Source organism: Rhamphochromis longiceps, linkage group LG22, assembly GCF_057381845.1.
Source record: "Rhamphochromis longiceps isolate RC_006_pf linkage group LG22, R_longiceps_female_GT1.1, whole genome shotgun sequence".
In the NCBI taxonomy this organism is placed as follows: Eukaryota; Metazoa; Chordata; class Actinopteri; order Cichliformes; family Cichlidae; genus Rhamphochromis; species Rhamphochromis longiceps.
Genome location: NC_140577.1, coordinates 10,549,201 through 10,577,182, shown reverse-complemented (window position 1 = coordinate 10,577,182; position 27,982 = coordinate 10,549,201). Strand labels below are relative to the sequence as shown.

At 42.5% G+C, this 27,982-nt stretch overlaps 1 protein-coding gene across 3 annotated transcripts in view; it reads left to right on the top strand.

The window, feature by feature from the left end:
* Window positions 1-27,379, top strand: part of ext1c (exostoses (multiple) 1c) — a 93,883-nt gene extending 66,504 nt beyond the window's left edge. For all 3 annotated transcript variants that reach the window (XM_085396182.1, XM_085396183.1, XM_085396184.1), the window contains exons 3-12: window positions 11,366-11,459; window positions 15,709-15,816; window positions 17,357-17,476; window positions 19,208-19,340; window positions 19,765-19,883; window positions 23,395-23,490; window positions 23,891-23,977; window positions 24,094-24,254; window positions 26,374-26,545; window positions 26,649-27,379. In XM_085396182.1, the coding sequence (XP_085252308.1) occupies window positions 11,366-11,459; window positions 15,709-15,816; window positions 17,357-17,476; window positions 19,208-19,340; window positions 19,765-19,883; window positions 23,395-23,490; window positions 23,891-23,977; window positions 24,094-24,254; window positions 26,374-26,545; window positions 26,649-26,834 (1,276 nt within the window). In that variant the 3' untranslated portion in view covers window positions 26,835-27,379. The remainder of the gene's footprint in view (window positions 1-11,365; window positions 11,460-15,708; window positions 15,817-17,356; window positions 17,477-19,207; window positions 19,341-19,764; window positions 19,884-23,394; window positions 23,491-23,890; window positions 23,978-24,093; window positions 24,255-26,373; window positions 26,546-26,648) is intronic.
* The last annotated feature ends 603 nt before the right edge of the window (window positions 27,380-27,982 follow it).

Genomic DNA, 27,982 nt, shown 5'->3' with positions numbered 1-27,982 from the left:
TATGTAGCTTGTCAGTGAGATGCAGATATCAGTTCACATGGAGGATTCACTCAACACTACACAAAAGTGTTCCAGTGGGATTGATAGGATTCAAAATCTGACACCGTTTCAATACCACTGTGTTGAGACATCTTCCTGTAGTTACTTGTGCTACCGCTTGTGCATCTTGAGCATTCGAGTCTATGTTTCATTCTTAATATCAGTGTCATTCAGCAGATGATCTGCACTATGACTGACTCCTCAGTATTTTTTAAATTCATGCTACGTTATTTTAATCCCAAATTGCACTGATCCCCCCACATTTAACTCTTTGCTGAACTGAGTTGCAGAGAAATACTGAAAATGCAATCAAATCTGAATATTTTTGTACAAGGAAGCGGAGGGAATAGTAAGAAGAAGGCGTGGCTGAAGGACTGAAGCTTATCTGTCCATCTGCCGTTGCCAGGCAGTGAGCCTGTGTGTCCGTGAAAGATGGTTCCTTACCGCACCAGATGCAGGAGAGGACTTAATATCGGGATACACCTTCTCTGTCCCTGTCTCTTGTTGATTTGTCACACACACACACACACACACACACACACACACACACACACACACACACACACACACACACACACACACACACACACACACCAGCCCAGTTTTGTAGGTTTTTTTTCTTTTTGTTTTTCCTTGACACAGAGATTAGCGGAACGTAAAAAAAAAAAAAAGATTTAGACAGAAGATATGAGGAGGAGGAGGGAAAAGCGATAAAATTTCGGGCACTTTTGCTACTGTGAGACATCACAGAGACATCTTCCACACAAAGAACATGAACACTTTGGTTTCTGTTTATTATAAGAGGATACTAGAAGACCTCATTCCTCCGCACACTGAAACCTGAACTCTGTTTAGCTTCCTGTCTTTGCGCCCTCTCTGTTTACTGTTTCCTCATCTTTTGGCTTTTTCACCCTCTAATCTTTACAATATGCTGTTCACATTTCTCACTTGTCTCTTTGTCTTATTTCAGTTTTGACTCCCAGTGTTTTACTGTCCAAATAATGCCTATTGTACAATAAAATACAAAGGCAATATGTCTGCCCCTGCTTCCATCTGATGGCAGGTTTATTGTAAGCTATAGTGTCGAGTGCCTGACCTATTGCCTGCAGACAGAGCTGTAGTTTTGAGGCTTACTCGCATCCGACCCTCCCTTCCTCTTCAGGCCCAGAGGCTGAAGCAGCTGGCTACATACATATTTCTGAATGACTAAGCAGGCAGGCAGCAGAGGTCTGGATATGCTGAATATTTTGGGAGAATAAGCCATAATTATTGGATATTATTCCACTGGATTTTTCAGCAACAGAAACTCCCATTACTCCTAGCTCTCATTTGTCTTGATGCCTTGATCAATTGGTCCTTTGCAACATTTTACAAAAAACTAAATGAAACATGTAAATGAGGGTTGCTTGGGCCTACAGTTTTGGCCGTAATTTGTAAGACGTGTGCTGAAATTACAGAGACAGTCCAACTCTGTCATGCAGGTCATACTGTGCTCGCTGAGCTGTACATGAGAGTGAAAAGCACAGACAGTGGCCTGTTAGCACCGTGGCAGCTAATCCATAACCTTTGTGAGCCTCGCGCTCGTGCTCACGCATGCAAACACACAAATACTGGAGCACATTCACGCTCCATCGACACCTGACCTTTACAGGAAGCAGAGTGGAAATCAACTGACCAGAAGCTCCTGTCACTCAAGGAGCATCCACCCCACCTCCCCCTCCTCTTTTCCTCCATCCCTCACCTCTCCGTTTACACTTAGTCAATATTCATTAGTCAGTGTTTAGTATAGAATGAGAGAGAGAATGTGTGGGTGAAAGAGACAGAAAGGAAAACCGATATATATATATATATATATATATATATATATATATATATATATATATATATATATATATATATATACATATATATATATATATATATATATATATATATATACAAGTCCCGAGGTCAAAATGGGAGATGCCCCCAAGGGTGGTGGAGAATGACCGAGCTAAGATCCTGTGGGACTTCCAGATACAGACGGACAAAATGGTGGTGGCTAACCAACCGGACATAGTGGTGGTAGATAAACAGAAGAAGACGGCCGTAGTGATCGATGTAGCGGTTCCGAATGACAGCAATATCAGGAAGAAGGAACACGAGAAGCTGGAGAAATACCAAGGGCTCAGAGAAGAGCTCGAGAGGATGTGGAGGGTGAAGGTAACGGTGGTCCCCGTGGTAATCGGAGCACTAGGTGCGGTGACTCCCAAGCTAGGCGAGTGGCTCCAGCAGATCCCGGGAACAACATCGGAGATCTCTGTCCAGAAGAGCGCAGTCCTGGGAACAGCTAAGATACTGCGCAGGACCCTCAAGCTCCCAGGCCTCTGGTAGAGGACCCGAGCTTGAAGGATAAACCGCCCACAGGGGCGTGCTGGGTGTTTATATATATATATATATATATATATATATATATATATATAGGTGAAGCTGATGTTTGAGCAAGGGAGAGGAAAGGAATCGGGAGATGACAGGGCAGAAGAGAAGCAGATTTGCTTATCAGACACCCCAAAAAAACAGGCATGCACACACAGTCAGAAACTCAGAGTGGTGCCATCTTAGTAAACACAGCTTTGATGATATGGGTATCATACTGAGCCCAATTGTTAACTTGTTATTTTCTGTTTTATCGCGAGAGTACGGTTGCCCGCGAAGTGTTGTTGTTGTGGTCCGTATGTAAAATGGCGGAACGAATAAAAGCGCTGTGAATGAGAGTACAACGTCGTGTCTTTTGAGTTAACATTGGTAGCAGAGGATGGTTTCCAATTACAAAGTACCACCAAAGCTTGATGAAGCCAGGCCATACGAATGCTGGAAGAATGAAGTCAGTATCTGGAGACGGGTTACGGAGCTGGATAAAAAGAAACAGGCACTCGCGGTGGCGCTGGGCCTCGAGGGAAGAGCCAGAGAAACAGCCATGGAGATACCCGCGGAAGATTTAGACAAAGATGACGGTATGGAAATACTACTTGCAAAACTTGACGCGGTGTTTCAGAGAGAAGAGAAAGACCGCGCTTATGAAGCCTACTCGTGTTTTGACTCCATTGCAAAGAACCACAGCGTGTCCATGGCAGACTACATTATAGACTTTGAACAGCGTTATAACCGGATGAAAAAGTACAACATGACGCTGCCTGACGCTGTGCTAGCATTTAAGCTTCTAGATACAGCTTGTCTTGATGAGAAAAGTCGACAGCTTTCACTGACAGCGTGCACGGACTTAACGTTTGCGTCTATGAAGTCTGCACTGAAACGGATTTTCGGAGGGAAAGTAACCGGAGTTTTCAGCGGAATTCAACTGAACCAAGAAGCAGTTTTCCTTACGGAACAAAAAGGTCCCAAATACAAACGAAACAACGGTACTTCGTCGCGGAGTGGACAGCGACAACCACTACAAGGTACCAACCCACTTGACAAGTTTGGCAAGCGAACAAGATGTGCTATTTGTCAGAGCACTTACCACTGGGCGAAAGACTGTCCTCATCGTAATGGTGACCAAGTAAAGCTAACTGAAGATGGGAAAGTGGAGGAGTGTAACATTACTTTGTACACTAAAGCCTCAATGACAGACTCTGAAATCTTCCTGACTGAGGCACTGGGGTCAGCCATTATTGATACTGCATGTACACGTACAGCTTGTGGTCAGAAGTGGCTAGATAGTTACATGCGTGACCTCAGCCAAGGCCAAGTAAACAAGCTGTTGCAATCAGAAACCCCCAGCTCCAGACCATTTCGCTTTGGGGATGGTATTGTAGTGTATTCCAGCAGAAAAGTGAAACTTCCAGCAAAAATTGGACAAACAAAATGTGACATTGAAAGTGAAGTAGTTCCTGTTGACATTCCACTACTACTGAGCAAAACGTCTCTCAAGAAAGCAGGGACTGTTCTAGACATGGAGAATGACAGTGTTGTCATGCTCAAGCAGCCTGTTCCCCTAGAGCTCACTAGTTCGGGACACTATTGTGTGGACATTAGAGATGAAAATACTACAGAAAGCTGCAATGAAAATGAAGTTCTCATGGTAACTGCTGAAATGTCTACAAAAGAGAAACAGAAAGTCCTTGTGAAACTTCATAAGCATTCACGGTGCCCCCAGACGGCTCTACACAGACAACGGCGGAGAGTTCAACAACACAGACATTCGGGACATGGCTGAAAACTTCAACATTGAGGTAAAAACAACGGCGGGGTATAGTCCCTGGAGCAACGGACTACTGGAGAGACATAACATGACACTTACAGAAATCCTCCTGAAGGTAAAAAAGGAACGAGGATGTGACTGGCACACTGCGCTAGACTGGGCCCTTATGGCCAAAAACAGTATGCTTAATGTACATGGTTATAGTCCACATCAACTTGTGTTTGGCCAAAACCCCAACCTTCCTTCTGTGTTGATGGATAAGCCACCTGCCTTAGAGGGCACAACTGTAAGTGCAAGAGTAGCTGAACATATCTCAGCATTACATGATTCCAGAAAAGCATTTACTGAGGCAGAGTGTTCAGAAAGGATCAGGAGAGCACTACGCAAACAACTTAGGCCTACAGATGACAAATATGAGGCAGGAGATAAAGTATACTACAAACGAGTCGACTGTACAGAGTGGAAGGGTCCAGGTGTAGTTATTGGGCAGGATGGAACTGTTGTATTTGTAAGACATGGGGGGACTCTTGTAAGAGTACACCAGTCAAGATTGACTAAAGTGGATTCACGGACTGGAGATAAACAAATATCACACAGTACTACTGATGATGACAACAAAGACGCAGTTGAAAATGATGACACTGACACACCCGATGGGGAACAGAGTATTAGTGAGGAAGAAGACATCACTATTGACAGAGAAACTAACACTACAGAAAACATGTCTGTCACACACACTACAGAAAACATGTCTGTCACACAAACTGCAAATGAGCCCTCTACACCCACTGATCATGTCTCTGCAAATGTAAAGTTAAGATCAGGACAGCTGATTGCTTTTACCAACAGAGACAACGGTGTTCAACACACAGCCAGAGTGCTAGGCAGAGCGGGAAAAGCAAAAGGGCAATACAAAAACTGGTACAATGTGCAATATCTTGAGCATGATGGTAGTGAAGGTGAAAAGAAAGCTGTAGACATGTCACTTGTTGATGGTCTTTGCACTGAAGCTGAAAACAGAGATGCAGATGTACTCATAACAAAAGATATTTCCTTTGATTCTGCTAAGCAGCAGGAGATTGAGAGCTGGCAAAGTAATGGTGTGTTTGATGAAGTGAAAGACCTGGGTCAAAAATGTGTGTCTACTAGATGGGTCTGTACACTCAAAGAAACTACTAATGGTGTTGTCCCAAAGGCTCGACTTGTGGCACGGGGGTTTGAAGAGGTAAATACTAAAGAACTACAGAAAGACTCTCCAACATGTGCGTCTGAGTCCCTCAGACTGGTGCTAGCTGTGATATGTCAAAACAAGTGGAGAGTAAATTCAATGGACATTAAATCTGCCTTCTTGCAGGGAATGCAACTGTCAAGAGACATCTATCTTCGTCCCCCACCTGAAGCTGGCAAGGACAATGTTCTATGGAAACTGAAAAAGTGTGTTTATGGACTTGCAGATGCTTCACTTTATTGGTACAATAAGGTCAAAGACATTATGCTCAAAACTGGTGGTAAAATATCACAGGTTGATCCTGCAGTGTTCTATTGGCAGAATGAACAATCTGAGGTTACAGGAGTGCTTGCATGTCACGTTGATGATTTCCTTTGGGCTGGTTCAAGTCACTTTGCAACTCATATCATTCCTGTACTGAAATCTACCTTCCTTGTGGGCCGTGAAGAACATGACAGCTTTTCTTATGTTGGTATGGACATTTGTACAGTTAATGATGTAATAGAGGTGCATCAACAACTTTACATTGACAACCTACAACCGGTTCAGCTACAAGCAGCACGGGCTGTACAGAGGGAGGCTCCCTTAAGTGAAACAGAACGTGAGCAACTCAGGTCAAAAATAGGACAGATTTTGTGGGTTGCCAAACAAACAAGGCCTGATGTTATGTTTGACACATGTAGCCTTGGATCTAATATCAAAGATGCAACTGTACAGTCTATTCATGAAGTGAACAAAGTTATCCGTAAACTTAAGGCAGAGAAAGTGACTCTTAAGTTTCAGCACTTGGGTAACAGTGAGGATCTGGCATTGGTTGTTTTCAGTGATGCTTCATTTGGCAACCTTCCTGATGGCGGTACTCAAGGAGGGGCATTAATCGTCCTTATGGGTAAAGGAGGAAAGTTTTGTCCTCTCTTCTGGCAGTCTAAAAAAATCAGGCGCGTGGTCAGAAGTACACTGGCAGGAGAAACTCTTGCCATGTCAGATGGAATAGACAGTGCTGTCTTCCTGGCAACACTTTTTTCTGAGCTTACAACTGGTAACACTGGTCTAAACGCTCTTCCTTTGATCTGTGTAACTGATAATCATTCCTTGTTTGATGCACTCAAGTCTACTAAGCAGGTTACAGAGAAGAGACTGAGGCTAGAAATGAGCAGCATTAAAGAGCTCATACAAGCCAAGAAAATCAGACAGGTTTGTTGGTCAGATTCAAAATCTCAACTTGCTGATTGTCTGACGAAAAAGGGAGTTTCACCTTTAACCCTTCTAAAGGCGCTAGATGAAGGACTCTGGATACTGTAATCCTTTGTCTACAAAGTTGTCTTTGCATTCAAATGTACCATTGTTTATTGTGTGCAATGATAGTATGCTTTAAGTAAAGCAAAGCACTTTTGAAATGTTTTTTTTTGTTTATATAAATATATACATATATGTATACAAATGTTTACAGGGGTGTGTTTATACTCTTATTTTATTTTTTTAAGAAAGAGGGAGATTGTTAACTTGTTATTTTCTGTTTTATCGCGAGAGTACGGTTGCCCGCGAAGTGTTGTTGTTGTGGTCCGTATGCGATCGTGGCTCAAGAGTTGGGAGTTCGCCTTGTAATCGGAAGGTTGCCGGTTCGAGCCCCGGCTCGGACAGTCTCGGGCGTTGTGTCCTTGGGCAAGACACTTCACCCGTTGCCTACTGGTGGTGGTCAGAGGGCCCGGTGGCGCCAGTGTCCGGCAGCCTCGCCTCTGTCAGTGCGCCCCAGGGTGGCTGTGGCTACAATGTAGCTTGCCATCACCAGTGTGTGAATGTGTGTGTGAATGGGTGGATGACTGGATATGTAAAGCGCTTTGGGGTCCTTAGGGACTAGTAAAGCGCTATATAAATACAGGCCATTTACAGGCCATTTAAAATGGCGGAACGAATAAAAGCGCTGTGAATGAGAGTACAACGTCGTGTCTTTTGAGTTAACACAATGACTTGACTTAAAGAGAGAAAAACTGCTGTGCACTGTGCACTTTGTGTGTGCACATTAGTGAGCGAGAGAGCGAGAGAGACTGTGACTGTATGAGACAAAAATACATATTAAAAAAAGATAGAAATATGAAGATATCAGGCATAAATCTGTGTGTGTTTTTGTAAAAGAGGAAAAAGAGAGCGTGAGTGTGTGTCTTGACTACAAATCAACTTCTCTTATCCATCTACGTAGATTGCCCCCATATTGGATGTTTAATATTTAACTATAGCTCTTCTCTTGGGAGGCATGGAGATTAGAAAAAAAGTTGGAAGGCTGCAGTGTGTGTGTGTGTGTGTTTATACACATATACGCAAAAGCACGCACAAATGCAAACACAGAGCAGTGCTGACTTCTACAGATTATGTACACATAATCAGAACCCTTCATCACAAAACCACAAACACTCAATATGCAATCAGGGGCATACAAATGAGATGGAAATGTATTCAGACAACACCCAGTGTCAAAATGTTAAGTACAAGTTTCACAGGTGTACAAAAATAACTACCGTGGTTCTGAAATAAATGAAAAGAGATAGTTTAAGTCATTTAATAAGCATCATTGCCCAAATCAATACTTGTTCCACCCGTCTCAGGTCAGCTGAAACAAGTAGCACATGCAACACAGGCATGTAATCATATTTTGATTTGGTGCAGTTAGCCGGCAGTAACAAAAAGTAAGCGAATATCGAAGCCAGTGGAACAAGTTTACACTATATAAAATCATTTAAAAACAGAGGATTCATGTGGAAGATGATCATGTTTAAAGAGGTGAATTTTGAGACAGGATATGAAAGTGGGGAAAGAGTCAGTGTTATGAATATCTGGGATGGAGTTCCAGAGGTGAGGAGAAGAGCAGCTAACGGCTCTAAACCCTGTGGTAGTCAAACGGGGGGAAGGGACTGAGAGATGGAGGAGGAGACCCGAGCATGCGATGTGCAGAAGTTTACCCCACAATACTGAAAATGCAGATCGTTGTGTGCACATTACATGCATCATGCATACTTTCCCACATTATCACGCAGGGGATCCAGTGCGGTGCACTCCTTTTTTGGCACAATATAGAATTACCTCTATGCAGTCACACACTCGTACATTAATACAAAGTGAGTCATTGTTATTTCACAGGGTTTACCTACTCCACTCACAGAAACACTGACTCAGTTATTCACTCATACACATGGTTATGTTCTCATTTAAAATGACGCTTCCTCGACTTACAAACCAACAAATTTTGCCGCTCAGCTGCTGTTTAATGTAGGCAGGCTGTGGAAATTTGTCATACGTTGCTAATGTAAAGTAGGGATCTATCTGTGTGTATGAAAAGGAATGTGAAGGACCGCTACGTGGCTACATTTTGAGTTGAATTTTAACTAACGTGATGGAGGCCTTAGGTACGTGACAAGCTCACTGCTTGCACTTTTCTTCAGCATTCAGAGGGTTGTGCGCTATGAATTCATCCCCAAGGGTTAGACTGTCAGCACCAAGTTGCATTGCAAAGTTCTGACGGGTGTGAGGGAGAACATTCAGTGCAAACAACTTGAACTGTGGTGCGTGTCACTGTGTCAGTGTCTGCCTGCTCACAGTGTGTCAAAGCACCCTGCTCACCAGATTTGACTCCCTGCGGCTTCTTCCTTTTCCTCAGTACAAAATATGAGGTGAAGGGTCATCGTTTTGACACCGTGGAAGTGATCGAGCACATGTTCCAGATGGTGGTTGAAGCACTTAGAGAATAGGACTTGCAGGGGGGCATTCTAAGTGTGGCACGAGGACAGCTAGTGCGTTGCTGTACATTGTGACTGCTTGGAAGCAGATAGTGCCCAGATTTAAATCGTTTTAGAGAAAAATCTAGATTTCCAAACAAAAATTTAACAAACGGACTTGTACGGACTTGCATGCAGACAAGCTGAGTCGCAGTTATGCATGATCAAACACACATTAAAACATATGCAGGGACGCAGAGGCAACAGAACCCGGAGACAGAAGTGGGTCAGGCTAACCAGCTCGGTCTCGCTACGTTTAAAAAATGCAACGGGGTCCCGCTGTTTCGCATTAGATACGATGGATGCAAAGGCACGTGCACACTCATATACACAGTTTAGGAGAATATCTGTGTATTCTCAGACCAGCAAGCCCAAAAACGTCAGTGTGTTTACTCCAGAAGAAAAGACATTTACTTTTGAATGCGGCACACACTCTCACTTACACATTTATTTATTCCCTTTGCTCAGACACACGAATACACCGAGGAGCTGTACGTTTTCACAGATGCAATCTACAAATTCATTTGCTCATGCATAACTAAACGCATATCTTTACCCAAATCTCAAGCTTGGAACAAGATTTGGACAGCAAATCCTCAGAAATACATTGTGCAAATCTCTTTAACAGTCATGACGGTTATTTTTGCTGGAAGATTAATTTCAAATGTACATCAGCGCTGCTCACTGGAGTTTGGTGCTGTTGTACATGCAAACAGATCCTCATCACACACCTACGCGTGTATGCATGTGCATAAAACAGTGGAGATATCTCTCTGTCAGCTCCATCAACAGGTGGAGGAATATCAGAGCGGAGCTGGAGCTAACGCCAGACAGGCCTGTCTTTCAGTAAACTGATGCCAGTGTTTGTGTAGGTCTGTGTGTGTCTGTTCGGTGTGTTTTGACACATTTATAGTGGATACGCAGCCAACGCTGAGCTATAACAGTGACATCCTTTCAGATCTTGAACTCCAGAACTGCCAGTGTTAACCGTTGCCAACATGAGCAATGGAAGCCCAATTTTGTCATCTGGGGAGCAAAGGAAGACTGGATCTTGTCACTCATGAAGGGTTAGATGAATGAGGGTGCGAGAAGATTAATAGGAGGCATATTTTGCAGTGATGTTCCTGCTGCAAATCAACAAGCCGAGCGCCGGATGCCGAGACATGGGAGGGCTGAGGAAAAAGAGCGGGGTGACTTAAACAGGGAGGTGGAGTGATGAGATGTGGAGGAGGAAGAAAGAAGGGGGAAAGTTGAACTTTCGCTTAAGAGGCCGTTTGTTTCCTCATCTGTTTACTCTTCCCCGCAGTTCTTTACCATGAAACCGTTACGCCACTCGACCGTTGCTGTTCCACTCAGGGTATGAAGGAGAGTATTGTTTCAGGGGTTTCCATTTGGCATCTTGTGCATCGTAGAAGTATGAAATACGAGTGTGAGGCAGTGGACCTCAGCCAGTGGGAGGGGTACACTCAAAATTTCTTACTTGGCATGAGTTCAAGTCATCTTGTCTACAACAGAGAAGAGAGATTAGGGCATATTTACTTATGAGCTCAGTGATAGATACTTTTCCAACATGCAGTAGCTATCTGTACTGGTGCCAACGTGTCTGCAGAGGGAAGATTTATGACGGCACATAATCTGAGCCATTATGACTAAATATCAGAAATGAAAAGCCACAAAAATCCTGGTTTATTTAATGTGTGACAGATGTTAAATTTGATGTATTAGAGGGAGCATGTGCTGCCACATTGGCAGACTATGTATTCGATTTGTTCGCTATCATTTTAGTAGATTAGGCCTTCACACTGTGACGGCTTTTAATCATCACTGCTTTTACAAAACTATTCTGACTGTAGCAATATTAGTTTTAATATACCAGTTAGCATATTAATATTGAGACTAATTCTAGATTTTAGTTTCTCCTTTAACTGGTTCCAGCCACAATAACATTTCTTCTTTTTCCACCTTTCTGCTGTCTTACAAAACTTTGCATAGCTTGGTTAGGTAGCCAGAATCATGACAAATGACTCGCTATGCCTGCTTTTAATAACTCCTGTGGATTAAAAGGTCAGTTGCTAATAAGGAATGAATGCTGCCTCTGCATATATGCATGTTGATAAAGACTAACAATGTGTTATAATTCCACTTTGCTAGGTTTGATTACCAGGAGCTCCTCCACAACTCCACGTTCTGTTTGGTGCCTCGAGGTCGGCGCTTGGGCTCCTTCCGCTTCCTGGAGTCACTGCAGGTAAATATATATTGTTGTGCACAATGCTGGCTATGACCATTATTCACCTTAAAGTCTCATAGGTCATTTTTCACGATTTACACCTACATTTCTCAGGCCCAGTCATCTATGCGAAATAATGGCTTAAAGATTCAACAGTTTTATTGATTTCTCTGGAGATTAGATATATTTCTGTTCTTGCTCATGCATATTACACACTTTCATGTACCGATGAGCTTTAGTGTTATTTGAGTCAGGATCTAACAGTTGGTGGGCTCTTTGCTTAAGATACCAACAGGAGCTGAATGAAGCAAATTAGATGATCTTATTATCATGCCAGATTTTTACTTATTTGATTATGAATGGTTAATGTTGCCAATTTAAACTTGGTTTCAAACAAGCTTACATTATTATGTTTTATGCAAAAGGCGTACAGTGTGATAATGAGAGGTTTCACAGGAGTCTCTACAGTCCTGTGAAAAAGTCCACCCCTACTGCTTTTATACGTATTAAGAGGTTAAAGCGTCCAGGGAATACTAATAAAATGCAGCTGATAAAAGGATCAAATGTGAGCACCTCTATAAAAGCAGAGGTTTTGGTTTGCCGGTTTGGAACATTTAAGTGTGCGTTCAACACAATGCCAGAGAGGAAAGACATCAACAGTGACCTCAGAGCAGCATTTGTTGCTACCCATCAATCTGGGAAGGGTTCTAAGGACGTTTCTAAATAATTTGAAGTCCATCATTCTACTGCACGAAAGACTGTTCACAAGTGGAAAACATTCGGGACAGCTGCCAGTCTTCCCAGGAGTGAACGCCCTAGCAAATTCACAACAAGGTTACTCCATGCAATGTTCGGATAAACTACAAACTACAAATCTCACACTCCCCAGGGCTCAGTTAGCATGTTAAATTTGAAGCTCACGACAGTCCAATTAGAAGACGACTGAACAAGAATGGCTTGTTTGCAAAGGTTGCCAGGAGAAAACCAGCACCACATTTAATAAAAACCAAACACGGCACATACACCTCATAGCAAAAGTGTGCAAATTGGTAAAAGTGCAATGATTTGAGCTCGTGTTGCAGGCACAGCACCTGAGCATCTTGCAGTCATTAAGTTGACCGTGAACTCTGACTATCTGACAGCTAAAGCAAGGCTAAAATTGGGTCATGCAACATTGCAATGATCCCAAGCACAGCAGTAAATCCGCACCTGAATGGCTGAAAAAAATAAAAAAGTCGAGGTGCTGCAATGGCCCAGTCACAGTCCAGACCACAACCTGATTGAAATGCAGTGGCAGGACTTTAAGAGAGCTGCGGATAAATGAGTTAGCACAAACGTCAATCAAGTGAAGCAATTCTATAAAGAAGAATGGGCAAAAATTCCTTCACAACAATGTGAGAGAAAGTTCTACAGAAAACAATTCGAGTTATTGCTACTTGTTCTAGAAGGTTACGTCTACTGAATCATGGGGTTTTTCACTGGACTGCACAGAGTCCTGAAAACCTTTTTCACATGACTCTGTGTGCTTACCAATCGTAATTACTTTCAAGCATATGTAGTAACATACTAATAAAAACATGATTCAAAAGTTTTCTCTTTACAAAACGCTGTTGTTATTTTCAGGACTTTACTAAATCCTGCATAAACAATCAGATAAAATCCCACATGTACTATACTAACACAGTAACTATCAAAGCATTATCTGCTGATTTTCCCACAACGCTGTTAGAATAACTAAACCGCAGTGAAACCGTTCATGCCGAACAAGCTCCATCTCACATACTACCGTTCAATCAACAGGGAAGTGCAAAGAATGCAGAATGTTTATGTTCCAAAGCTGCGGTTTGTGCAGTGTTTTTGGTTGTTGACACCTTAATGGTCACATCTGCAAATGTTTTGCCCCAGACCTTTGTGCTATGCTGAATGCAGATTGAGCCATAAAGTCTTTATTTGCTATTTGAAAGGCCTTTTAGCCTAAAATGGATCCATTAACACACACAGACGCGAGCGAGCACTTATACAAACTCTAGGATCCTTCATTTAAGTCCATCAGTGAAATGTGCAAGCACACAAACAATAAAGACACCACAGGCAGTGGAGTGAGAGAATAGTTTAAACGCTTTAACAGTGTGCTGTAGTTCTCACTCTGCCACCCAAGTTGATGGTCTCACACCAGTGCAGGAAGCAGCAGTGGCTGTTTTTAGCTTTGCTGAACACTGAACTCTCTGGCTGCTACAGTGTTCCCTGGCTGCACTGCTCTCTGGGGCTACGTGGTGTGTGTGAGTGTGTGTTTCTAACTGCGTGAATAGTCCGGAAGCATCTATGGGAGTGGCAGCCTGCCCCACCGCCGCTGATGTCTGCTGAATGGACAAATCCACACACAACCCACTCGGCTTGGCAGCAGGTAGCTGTCACGGTCCCTTTCTCCTCTTTGCCTTCCTTTTTTTTTCTTGTTTTTTCCTCCATATCAGCCTCTCTCTCTCTCTCTCTCTCTCTTCCTTTCAAGGCGCTTTTTAAGATTTTTCACTTGTGTACTCTTTATTTTTCATTTTTCATTTTTTTGTATTTTTTTTTGGTGCTAGCCAAGCCCACAGAAGAACTGGCAATTACCACTGTGGTAGGAAACTTGCTGCCAGCTTTCCAGTATACACACAGACACACATTTGCACACTCCTCCACATACACCATCGCTCAGAGCCTCCCCTTGTTCGTCTCCCAATGCAAACAAACCAAAAACAACTACACAGCACAGAGGCCTTCATTTTCCTCTACCTCCAGGCAGAGGGGGCTTTAAAACGTTTGAAGCTCACCCTCACAGTGATTTATCTCTCAGGGAGAAGGCTCCGGTGAGCTGCTGCAAAATTAAAATTAAAGGCCTTGGATTATCACTCGAGGATCTTCATTTGACCTTGTTTTAACCAGGTGCTAATTCCCACACACGCATGCACGTGCAGGTCCTGCTCGAGTGTCCTTCAGCAGGTTGATTCTCCGATGGAACGCTGGAGCGTGGAAGTCTCGATGGGCCGGAGAGAGTGGTTGATTTCTACAATATCAGCTGCCGGTGCTGTTCTCTCTGGTGGTTTAATTTTAAAAAAAAAAAGGTGGAAACAAACCCAGATCTACCAACAGTCTAGACCACAGTGAGTAGAAAGAAAAACTGAGCAGGATGAGATGAAAGTGCTGCAAACAGAAATTGAAAAAACCAAGTAAACAAGGAGAAAATCTGATAGATTTACAGAGAGGGGAAGACCAAAGGGGGTGCAAGGGTAGCAAAAAAAAGGAGAACAACATCAAAAACCTGTCAGTAAATGAAGAAATAAGACAACATCAAAAATCCACTTCAATGAAGCATTATGCTGTAACGCATCAACTGCTTCTTAGTTTCTCTGCTCTCTTTCCCTCAGTGTTCCTCTTACCCCACACATGTCCCCCTCAGTGGTTGTACCTAATTAGCGTGGAGTGAGTCAGCCCAGTCAGCCACATCTGTGTTTGCATCTATATGAATGACAGTGTTTAACAAACCTCCGGAGTATCCAGGGAAAGTAGAGATGAAGTTACTACTCATTCCAGCCACTCTGTGAGGGTCTCACACACACACAGAAGCATTGATCATATTATCTGCCCAGTTTGGGATATCACAGTGCCAAGCAGCTGGGGCTACACTCCTCCAGACTACATTGTATTCATGCAGCTGTATATCAAGCTATAGCATTTATTGCCAAAGGGGAGCCCAAGCCAGCAGCTAAGGAGGGCTGAATCAGAAGGAACCTATTTTGACTCACTGGATGTCAACTGTGGATATAAGCCTGTTTTTGACTGTGAATTTCACATGGCATTCTCTGCACGTTACCAGTTTCAAAATCCGCTTTTCTTTGGGAAACAACAACAACCTATGACACTGCAACCTACGCGTTTAAAAAAGGAAGGCTCTGGCAAAGCAGGCCTGCTTGGTTCTTGGGTGGCTCTATGTATTCTCAAGAATTAGTCGTGCACAGCCAGATCTATGTATGTAACGCAGCGTGATTACAGCTTCGGCCTCACACGTGCGAATGTTCTCTCCCACAAAGCCAAATTTTGCAGTCTCACTACATCCTGGGTTTAGTGCCATCAGGGGCGATCTGGCTATAAGAAACTAGAAGGAACCCATTTCATCTGCAGCTTCTCAAATCTTATATTTTCTCCTACGTTACACAAGTTGGTTTCTTATTTTCACTGTTTCCTTTAAGATTCTTTAAACTCTTATTTCTATTTGCATGTGTGTGTCCAGGCGGCGTGTATCCCAGTACTGCTGAGTAACGGCTGGGAGCTGCCGTTTTCTGACGTCATACAGTGGAACCAAGCGGTCATTGAGGGAGACGAAAGATTACTACTTCAGGTAACGGACATAAGCATTTACAAGTGTCCGCACACAGGTGAACACCTTAACACATGCAAGCAGACATTGTGTTGACGGCCAGATGTTCATTCGGGATGTTTTGGGTCTTAGCATAACATCTGCATAAAATACATACTTGCGTTTTTTCATAATTTAAAGAAGAAAACAAACAATTGTGTTAGTTCATGGGTGGCTCACAAGCCTTTAAGTTATACACTGTCATCAAATAAGGCGTCTTCAGTTCTAGCAGATGAATATATGACTATAATTAAAGACATATCCAGAGATATGTATCCTTGGTTTAGGAGTCATGTTGGATTAGGCGAAGTTGAGAAATTTTACCACCTTCTTTTGGAATTATGCCACTATTTGGCAGCAACAGTAGCGAGGAAACATGTGAAGGGATTTGATATTCAACAAAGAAGCCAGCTTAAGGGATCTAGGGCGTATCGCAACCTTTCGATTTTTAAATCAGATGTTCTATTATTTGATTTTTAACAGAATAAACAGTTTTTAAGAAAAACACAAGCACTAAACCCTACTTTGTAAGGCTTACAAAGACTGATAGCCAGTATTATCTCTATCTGTGCAGAGGATTGGCTTAGTTTAAATGCAAACATGGACCTTGGAAAACATCCAGAACATCCAGGTAGGCATTACCTGTATCAAACGTGGTGGTTACAGCTTCGAGCTTCTTTGAGATTAAACACCCCAAAAGGCCTTAATCCAGCTTTATTTCAAAAGCACTCGCTCTCTCGCCGTGTCGCCTTGTTACACGGACGTACAAATAAACAGCCAGTGAGAAAAGCCAGTTCTCTCCCTGCTACAACCTTTATCTCTCTCCCTCACACACAAATTACATCATGTCTCCTCTGCATTGATCCGCTTTGATCCTGACCAATAGAGGACATGAATTGGCATTCAGCTAATGAGCAGGCACGAGCTCCCTGGAGCTCAGGGCGAGGGAGACATTTTCAAATTAGGGTAGAATTGGTTGAATGAGCTGACCTCATCAGTTGAATTTCTGCACACCTGCAAAAGTCTCACTTGGAAACGGGCGTATATTAGACACCGATGTTCACATCGTCTATGATCTGAGCGCAACTAATGCAAGGCTGAGTGCAGGCAGACAGTAGATGAAATTAGTGAAGCCATCTTTAACATGCACTGTAATTAATAAGAAGGAGAATTTTTCAAAAAAAAAGGAGATTTTTGTGGCGTCCCACCGTTTAACACGCATTTCTTCCACTTTGAGTTAAAATGAATGAATGAATTTTGGTGGTTCATTAAAACCCCCAATTTATCCTCACTAATCAGGGTCTGATTATCTGATTGACAGCCGCTAAATCAGATCTGTGTTAAATGTTTTAGAGGGCCAAATTAAACAACCCCTCTTTTTATCCTGTTCTAGACTATTTTAAAAGGTACGCCTTAAATTGACAACCATCAAAGGAAAAATCTTAATCGTATTTGTTTTTTCTCTTTCTTAAATTGCTTTTTTAAAAATTTTACCATGTTATTTTTTCTCTTTTGTCTTTAGGTGCCATCTACAGTGAGAGCAGTAGGGAACGAGAGAGTGCTGGCTCTACGACAAAGGACACAGATGTTGTGGGAAGCTTACTTTTCCTCGGTGGACAAGATAGTTCTCACCACACTGGAGGTCAGGCCAAGAATGGACAAACTCTTGATAATAAGGTCCAGCCACAGAAAATCCAACCAGATGTTGTTGGTAAAATCCAGGATCAGATATTCAAAGGCAAAGCCCAAACTCACGATTTGAAACAGAGGATGGAGTGCTGCCTGGGTATAGCATGTAGGACACTTAAAAACCACTTGCTTGTTGTAGCATTTTCAGACATTTCCAATCTAACATGCTAACAAGCTAACATAGCTCTCTTAACAGGTAATATGTGAGTTCAGGGCAAGATTTTTTCAGTTTGGCTCTAGTACTTCAGTGAGGTTTTGAATACTTACTGAACTATCTGATGAGACAGGTTACTACACATCCAGTTACTTTGGCACTTTAGTCTGAGGATTCACGGTAAAGCATGCCCTGCTCTGTACTCAAATGCTCTTTGACTGAAGTGGGAGTGGAATTTACAAATCCGCTTTGCTTGTATCACATTAAGCTTTGACCCCCTAGTGTCAACACAAGATCCGTGTCCCACAAATATGCGTGTGGGTAATACTGCAAACCTAGTTTTTCTCTGCTGCTATACAGATCTATTCAGAAATGTGCAGAACTCGAACGTTTCAAGTGAAAACTGCTATAAACACAGGCGGAGTTACTACTCCTGTGCCTTTTTCCTGCCTGCGTCCTGTATCATCAGTCCTCTTTCAGAAGACTGGTTTGCAGCAGAGTTGTCATATTTGAATCAAACACCCTTGTATCATTATGATTACAGGGTTGGCCCATGGTCTGTATTTCCACTCTTTCACTATCTCAGTTTTGTGTTGAATTAGGTCTGTGAAACATTTCAAAGCAGAGCACATCTGATCCGTCTTAGAGAAATCCCCCAAATGTATAGAAATTATATATCATTACTTAAATATCAGTCTCAACCTGCCAGTTTCTGCTTTACTGGTGACTATTATGACTTTTGATATGCTGCACATCAGGTGTAGAAGAAAAAACTTAAACCGGAATTACAAAGAGCTTGGAGTTTTCTTCACTTTTTTGTCTTTGAACAAGCTGCAAAGAAATGCATTGCAAAGATAGCTACTCTGGCTCAGAGAATGTCATTTGAAGGTTGGCCCAGCAGTTAGATGATGCATAAAAAGAAATGCCAAACCTCCTTATATAAGAAGTTTTTGAACACTCTGATAAAGTCAATGTGAGTAAACAACAGATTTAATGCTGCTGAAATCTGAAGAAATCACAGAACGAGTGGTAAACTTTATAATCAGATGTTTATGAACTGGAGTCTGGGAGCTCCTAGTTAATTTGGTGTGTGGAATTTGTGCAAATGATAATAAGAGGAAGGTTCTGGAGGTTAGTGATAAGCTGGTTATGTACAATGCATACAGCATGTAGAGGGGACCTCCGCACGAGAGACAGCTGTGCAGTCAGCTTGAGGTCAGTGAGGCAGAGGACTTCAGGTGCCAGTGTTGCTGCTGCATGGACACCTCCTATTGGTGTACAATGGGAAGTACACAGATCCTGTCATTACGGACTCCTAAAATATGCAGAGACAAGTGTGTCAGGACTTGAACTGCAGTGCAGTTTATATTAAGCTCTAAAATTCTCATGCACTGGCTTAGAAGGGGAAAAATGAGTGTGATGCAGGCTCATACTCGATGAGTACAACAGCCACTTTAATGCATAAAGCCAACATGTATTTCTCACATTGCAACCCACGTCGAACCTCATCCAATTTTTTTCCTTTCTTAGATCATTAAGGACCGTGTATTTTCTCACATATCGAGGAACAAGTACATGTGGAACTACCTCCCAGGAGGTCTGCTGGTCCTGCCAGAGTACTCCACTCATCTTGCACATTTCCCTTTCTACTACCTTGGATTAGGTAAATGCAGAGTTTATTTAAACAAATCAGCACAGCTTGCGAATCTTGATTGCATGCTAAGGATGTTGGAAAGGAGATGAAAAATTAAGACGCCACACTCAACATTACACAAATTGTTCTCAAATATTTGCTTAAGTTCTTGTCTGTATTGATTTTAATTTTGCATTCCTGCCAAATATTTGTTCTTTTATCCGGTTTAAATACATTATTTTATAAATTACGGCAGCATTAAACTGCAGCATTGCTCTCTACAGCACAGTGTTTTAAATGTTCAGATTCTTCATGGTGGCTTGAAATTATTTTGATGATGTTCAGTACAAATAAATATTAGTATTATTAGGCTTAGATTAGCAGCACCTTGCGCATGTTCAGACAGATAAGACATTTCATCATGTGCACATCTTTGTTTCATGACTTTGCTCAGGAGTCACTCCAGGACAGGAGTTCACTGCTGTCATCCATGCTGTCTCTCCATTGGTCTCCCAGTCTCAACCAATCATGAAGCTACTTCAGGTGGTCTCTAAGTCAAAGTACTGCTCACAGGTACATACTGAGATATTCTCTATGTAACTTTGTCATAATAATAATAAGCAAAAGTTGGATTGTGTGTACAGTTGCTTCAGAAAGTAGTCACTTTTTCACATATTATAATCGTAAGTTTAACTTGAAATGCATAATTGTCCCACAACTTAGACATTCACATTATTCACACTCTCATTACACATACATATAGGATCTTGGGGGTGGGCACAATCACGGAGTCCAAATTACCATCAGGGTGTATACCTCACCCCTGACGTCGTTGCCCACCTCTCAATTTTAAATACACTTAGTCATTGAGGGCTAGCAGGAGGGACTATGCGCTTACCTGCTGCTCCTTGGCAGGTAGCTCCATGCCCTCCTGGGTTTTAATTGCACCTTAGAACACATATGCATCAACACTACAATGAGCGGGTGGAGGGAGGTTTGGAGTCTTCTCTCACCCCTATTCTCTGCGGCCTGCTGGAGCGGGAGGGCTAGTAGGAGGAGTTGGCCGTCCGACTGCGGTCTGGGGTGTGGGGCCTCCCTGCTGCTGCGGAGTCGGGGTGGTCTGCCTCTCCCCACCGCAGGGAAAAGGGTAACACCACCTGGGTCTGGGTGCAATTCCCCCCTCCAGGGGCAAGGGTACCTAGACCCGGTTTGTAGAGTACGCTTGGGGAGTGTGATCGTGTGTACAGCGTCTCTTTATGTCTGTCTCCACGTTGGTTGAGTGTGGAGTGAGTGCATATGAGAGCATGAGGGTGGGAATGGATGTTTGTGTCTGTGTGTGCCTGTATGTCTGTGTCTATATGTCAGGTTGGGTATCAGACGCCACCTCTCTGGGGACACCTCAGGCCCTCCAAGGTTTGGAGGCCTATCTCCACCCACCACCACTTCCCCTGCCGGTGGCGGACTCCCTCAGGTGTCGGTGTGTTGGTGGTTCTTTGTGTCTGGGGGTGGGCGTCCGGGTACACACCGGCTCACTCCTTGGCGGCCGCTTGTCGGGGCCTGGGGCCTGGGGCTCGCTCGGGCCCCTTTGGAGGTGGGGTGCCCCCGGCCTCTCGGCCTGGGGCTCGGTCACTCAGGCACAGCTGGGGGCCGGCGGAGCTCACGGGCGCGTCACTGCAACTCCCCCTGACTTCTGCTCCGCGGCTGCTGGGCGAGCCCTCATCTGGGACTCTCCTCAGCTCTTACTGGGACAGTGGCGCGGCTGCCCCTCTGTTGGTCTTCCATGGTCTCTTGTGTTCTGGGGGCCTCTGGATGTCTGGAGTTTTGATCTCCTCCATACCCGCTTCACACCCTGGAGGACGGGGCTGTGGCCCCCCCACACTCCCTAGCAGATCATTACATGGAGAAACCTTTGGAATGCAAGCATGCTGATCCACACAGGTATGCACACATGGGTATTCACAGACGCGGACTAAAGCTTTCTTGGCTGCTACCTCAAAGCACACTGTGCGCTGTCTATCTTGCATGCTGCACAATATCGTTTATTATTTAGTAAATATTGATATCTATGACTAGCTAGTTTATTGTGATGGTGCTTTGTTTTCTCTATTATTATGTTACTCTTTGTTGTTTGCTGTCTCCTCTGTTTGTTTTTGTTTGTTTGTTTGTTTTTTTTTCTCCATACAGGTGACCCAGGAGTTCTTTTTTTTTTTTCTTCTCTCTCTTCCCCCCCCTTCTCACCGTCTCTTCTCCCCTTTGGTTTTCTTTCTTTCTCTCCCCCTCTTTCTCTCATTCATTCCCCCTGTCCTATTTATTAAAAAAAAAAAAAAAAAAAAAAAAGAAAAAAGACAAAGGATGAACTGAAGCTCTGCCATCACGTAATGTCGCATACTGCTGTTTCTGATGTCATTTAAGAAAAAAAAAAGAAAAAAAAAGAAATGCATAATTGTGAATGTTTCTATAAAGCTACACTCAGTAACCCCTGAAGGCAAAGCAAACACATTTTAAGAAATGTTGAGAACGTACTACAGTGCCTTTCAGGTATTTATTTTCTTAACTGTTTATCACGGGGCCTATCATACCTTTATTGCAAATCTCTCATTTGAAAAGCATCCATGTCTACTCCTGCTGCAGTGCTCTCCACTGTTTTTCAAATTCCTCTTCAATAACTTCTGTCGTAAAGTGAATGGATTGTGCATAATTTAGTTTGTGCATATATAAGATTCAGTGATGTCAGAGCAAAATTATAGTGAAGTATAGATCTCACCAGGTTATAAAATTGAGCAGCTGGGGAAAAAAAGATGAGTCTCCACACTTCATAGAGTTGTGCATCTGGACAGACTGTGCAACCAAGCAAGAAATGCCATGGTCGCGAAAGTGACCTGGAACCCAACAGTCACTCTAACAAGTCAGTAGATGTTCTCTGCAGGAATTAGATGATCTGCCAATAAAAGGGCAGCCATCCCCAGGAGCACATCATCAATCAGGTCTTTAAGCTAAAAGTTGCAAGAGAAGCTGCTCTGAGTAAAACAGAGATGTCCTTGAAGAAAACCAGCTGAAGAGCACATGCAACTTGAGACCAAAGGGGTGAACTACAAAGTAAGATTAGTGGTTTAGCAAGCTACGTCAAGCTTAAAATCGGCGTTTTATATTTCTCAAAAGAGTTTCTCTTTTTACTTGGATAAATCACTGATGCTGAACACAATGCAGTCATGAGCAGGTTATGTTCAAAGCACCATATTTTAAGTGTAATGCAGATTCTCTGCTGCGGGAATACTTTTTTTTTTTTTGACATAAACATTGTTAAACCATATCTTACCTTAAAAACAAGCATCGGGAGTGCACTCAGCCATTAAAATAATTAACTTGAATTAAAATGCTTATTTTTTAGCTCTGTGTGCGCTAACGTACCAGAATAACAGTTTTTTGCAGCCTTAATCTCTTGCTTTTTTTGCAACAGTATTGCATTTTACTGTTACAATTTTTATGTAGATATTTAGTCGTGTGGCACTAATAGGGATCATTTTGTGTTGAAGAAGAGTTATATGACCTTTTTATATGAACATTGCACAGAGCCTGAACTAGAAAGCCCGACTTAATAAGAGAAAGTTGTTAACCACTGTTGTGATACTGGTTATCTCCAAATGAGTTTTAGGTTTTGTCAAATCAGCTGGGAAAGCCTGGCTGTGTTGACTTTCATTTGTATTAAACCCCTCAGGAATCCTGCTCAGCATTACAATAAACCAAAGCATACATACTTGGTTTTAGAACAAGTTTCTAGTAGTTCTTGAGTTAAAGGCCAAACTTAAACCCCATAGAGCACCAAAAATTAAACTTCACCGATATGAAGTGAATAAGAGTACAAAAATTAAAGTGGTCTGGATACTTGAGTACCTAAGGCAACTGTAGACTATGAAAATTTATCATTGAGCAAACTATCATATGGGATATGGGATATGGGATATCATATGGGTGAGGGATCATACCTCTGAAATCCCTGACTGATTTATGACAGCTACTTTTCTAATCAATCTAATGCATCTATATGTCGACATTTTACATGAGCTCCACTTCTCTTCTGTTTTAGATCATTATTCTGTGGAACAGCGAGAAACCGCCACCCAGTCGGAGCAAATGGCCTCCTATGCCTGTCCCCCTCACTGTGACAGATGGCAGGAGGAAGGTGAGGGCCAGTGCCACTCACAACTCAAGCTGTAGCCTGCTGTGACGTCTGAGTGACAGAATGACAAACTGTCGCTTGCTCAGTCTGTTTATGCGTCTCTCACTCGCTGTCTATATCTGCTAATCTATTTTTCGCCTTGATGTCTCTTTTTTTGGTCTTTCTTACCATCCGTGTTTATCTGACGTGTCCACCGATCCGTGCAGCATTTACTTTCTCAACCCTTCTTCCATGTGTGTCTTTTCAGACGTTTTTCTTCCTCCCAAGGCAAAACCTATAGTGATTCACCCATCTCAGTCACTCAACATGATTTACTGTATTTCATAATCTCTCAGAGCACAAGCCAGCCATCCCACGGGCTACAGCACCAGAGCTAAAACTAGTGACTTTGTTTTTCTCGCAGACCACCAGTCGGTTTCTACCTCATGTTGCCATAGAGACGGAAGCAGTGCTGAGTCTGGATGAGGATACGGTCCTACTGACAAGTGAGGTGTGTGGACATGTACAACACACAATACATACAGCAGAAGCGCCCACATACTGTACATGAATAAATTAATATTTCTAAACAAAAAAACCCTGAATCTTCCTTTTCTGTACTTGCAGGTGAACTTTGCCTTCTTGGTGTGGCGGAGCTTCCCTGAGCGGATTGTAGGCTATCCTCCCAGAAGCCACTTCTGGGATCCCCTGAAGCGGGCCTGGGGCTACACCTCCAAATGGACCAACGACTACTCTATTGTCCTAACTGGAGCCGCCTTCTACCACAGGTGCATGAACGCAGGAGGGAAAAAATAATGAATAATAATTTGTTTCATATTTTTTATAACTGAAAACTTTCTTTGTGGTTACTAGTCTTTTAATTAAAGGTTCAAAGGAAGAAAAAAGACACTTTAGTTGAATCACCCAGCAAAATCTTGGTTTGTCTCACATATCCGGTGGTAAAAAAATTATTTGAATTTGCTATTACATAACAGCAGGAAAACATTTTATTGGAGTTGTAAGTTCTACATTAATTGGTCTGATCTTCAGTCGCCTTTATAGACATGTCACTTTCATGTATACAGATGTGAGTAATCTTTCCAATCCATGCTGGAAAAAGTATGTGAAACTTTGTGCCGACAGTCAAAGGAGCTTGCAAAGAAAAGCATCTGGACTTCTTTAAGTTACTTGAAGACGTTTCACCTCTCATCCGAGAAGCTTCTTCAGTTCTGAAGGGTGTTCCTCCCAAAATGTACGGCAATATGTCTATGAAGGTTCTCAGTCATCCAGGTCATCGTAGTCAAAGGAGCTTGCAAAGAAAAGCGTCTGGACTTCTTTAAGTTACTTGAAGACGTTTCACCTCTCATCCGAGAAGCTTCTTCAGTTCGGGGCTGTTTTGCTCCCTCTGGGATTGAGTGCCGTGCAATTGCTGAATTCAAACAATGAATTTAAGAATTATCAATTTATTTTTTTTTGTAAATGAGACTATCAGGGCAGGAGTCCATGACCTTAAAATGCAAGCTCATAGTATAGTCAGCAAAAGAATGGTTGAAAAGGTAGAAGATCGTTGTTATGGAATTGCTGAGTTCTCAACTGAGAGGTTATGGCAAGACCTGAAGAGGGCTGTTCAGTCCATACATCCCAGAAATGTTAACAAACTGAGTCAGCTTTGTAGGAGGCAATGGTTAAAAATGAAGTTCTTACTGTTGTGTAAGCTCCATAAGCAGCTACAGGAAAACAGGAGCTCCTACAAATGGCTAAATTTAAAAGTTTGTTCATTTTTCCAGGGTGTACTGAGACTTTTTAATGTGTTTGATATATTCGTCTATAATAACTGCAACATTTGACAAACTAATACAGAACAGACATTAAATTCTCAAAACAGACTGCTTCAAAGATTAAAAACTGAGAGCAAGGGAGAACTTGAACTCTAGCAGCTCCGAACATAATGGCACAAATATCAACATGATGAGCAATAAGGGACAATCAAACAGAAAGAAAAGGCATCAAGAATAATTATGTATTTGTGTGAGCGGGAGGGGGAAAAAAAGAAGGCAAGAGTGAATTACTCAGGGATTACTTCAAGCAGTTTGATTAATTCGAAAAGCACGAAGTCGATTATGTGCTATGGGAGAGGGATGGGAGTTCTTATACAATGAGAATGTAATTACACCACAGACAGGGTACTTTAAAAGGTGTTGAAACCTTGTGACATTTTGAGACAATGTGGTCATTATTGTCAGCAGACTTAATAAAAACACGTTTTTGTCGTGCTAATTTGAATCTCTAAAGCCTATAGACACATCAGCGCCAACTTTAATAACCCGTTTTACTGCTTAAACAGAAAAATACCAATGAATAGTGAGCCTATAAAACACGACTCGCTCAGTGGGGGAATGGATAATTTAGTCTTCATCTAATTTTTACTGCATATCATATTAGTAAACTGATCTGACGGCGCACCGAGACTCCACGGCAGCAACTTACATAGAGATAAATGTGGCCAATTTTGGTTGTGAAGCACAATTAAACCTTCTTTAAAAAAATAGAGTGACAGTTGCTTAGTCTGAAAATATAATGATAAGTAAATTGAAAGCGCTATACACCTAAAACTGATATTGAAGAACATATGCATTGCATCAGTGGAGTTTAGTCGGCTGGGCACCTTAAAGCTTAAATCTCACTCGGCGGAGAAATCAACTTGTCCTAGATACATATTATCAGCATACATCACACTAGCTACTGAAAGCGAGACAGGTAGAGCACATTGGCGGAAGAAGTGGCAGCATATCTTTGTCAGATGGGGTTTTTTAAACATATCTCTTTTATATAAAGCACCATTGCCTGCTGGCTTTAAGAATACAATGAATATTGTATGTTTATGTGACACTCTCAACTTCCCCACAGGTACTACCACTACCTGTTCACTCACTACCTGCCTCAGTCTCTGCGGACTCTGGTGGATCGCACCTCCAACTGTGAGGACATCCTTATGAACTTCCTGGTCTCTGCTGTGACTCACCAGCCGCCGATCAAAGTGGCTCAAAGGAAGCAGTACAAGGAGCTCCCCAGTCCACAGGTAGGTACCGAATTGTCTTCAAAGTAATACTCTCTGGAGTCTCTTGACTTGGTTGTTAGAACAAGATTGGATGCTAAATAGCATGTGCCTGTTCTACTCCCAGGGTACGAAGAGCGTCCCTTGGGCCAACCCTGAACACTTCAACCAGAGGCAAGAGTGCGTCAACTCCTTTGCCAACTGGTTTGGCTACATGCCCCTGGTGCATTCTCAGTTTCGCCTGGACCCCGTTCTCTTCAAAGATCAAGTGTCCGTCCTACGCAAGAAGTACAAAGACCTGGAGAGGGCCTAACATTTCTGGACAAAAAGACTAGAGAGCGTTGAAGTCATGTTTCGAGCCATTTTGGACAGACAAATATGGCTACTAAGTAACAGAAAGTTCAAGACATGTCTTTCATGCATGGGAAGTGGACAAAAAGGCACCGAGGTCCATTGGTGACATGGACAATCATCAAGAAAGACCCAAGGAGATCTGAACTATATAAAGAGCTTAAGAGAAAGGAGTCTATAAAAAGTACTTCAAATGCTTCTCCAACCTCCATGAATCTTGAGAAATTTGGGGCCTTAAAATAGTCCTTGTGATTGGCCCTGTCGCTGAGAAAGGACGATTAAAATAGTCAAAAAAGGAACATTTGTGAACACTTCAAATGTCAGTGCTACTGCAGTGGCAACAAGGAGAGAATGACTATCTCATGCCAGGAGCACCCAAGGGACTGGTATCGGTGCCATGCACTCCAGCTGGCAACATCTGTCTCCATGTTACTGTTGCCAAGGAAACAGATCATTTCACATTAAAATGCTAACTGTAAGACCAATAAAGTGATTTATAAATGCAAACTCTGGACTCGTGCTGCAGAATGTTCACATATTTTGTCCCATAATTGCCAAACACATAGTGTGTGGCCACGTTTCCAGCAGAGGCAAAGTTCATCTTGTAATTTAAGGTACAAGCAACAAAGATAGGAAATCAGGGAGGCTGCTGTGGCATGTCTGTCTTTCATCCAGTTATGCTACAAACGTATAAAAAGAATCATGTAGTTCTGGTTACACTGCTGAAGATCACACTGTCAAGCAGTTTCTTGAAAAACACACAAAAAATAGAAATCAACTAATCATTATGAATACTACCTTTAAATGAATAAGCGAAATCTGTAGGAAAACAGCCAAAATCTTTGTTCCAGTGGATTTATCATTTGCAGTCCAAGTTGGCATTTATTTTGAATATATGCAGATAAATGTTTGTCATGCAGAGCAAAAGACAGACTAATTGCTGGATGGTGATGCCAAACCTAGTAAAACTCGGTGAACTTAGGCAAGTAAATGTGTTTGAGGCAACCTGAAAATCAGAGTTGGGAAAAAAGGTGAGTTAAGTAACTCTGAACGTGGGATGGTTGTTGGCGCCAGACGGGTTGGTCTGAGAACTCCAGAAACTGAAGGTTT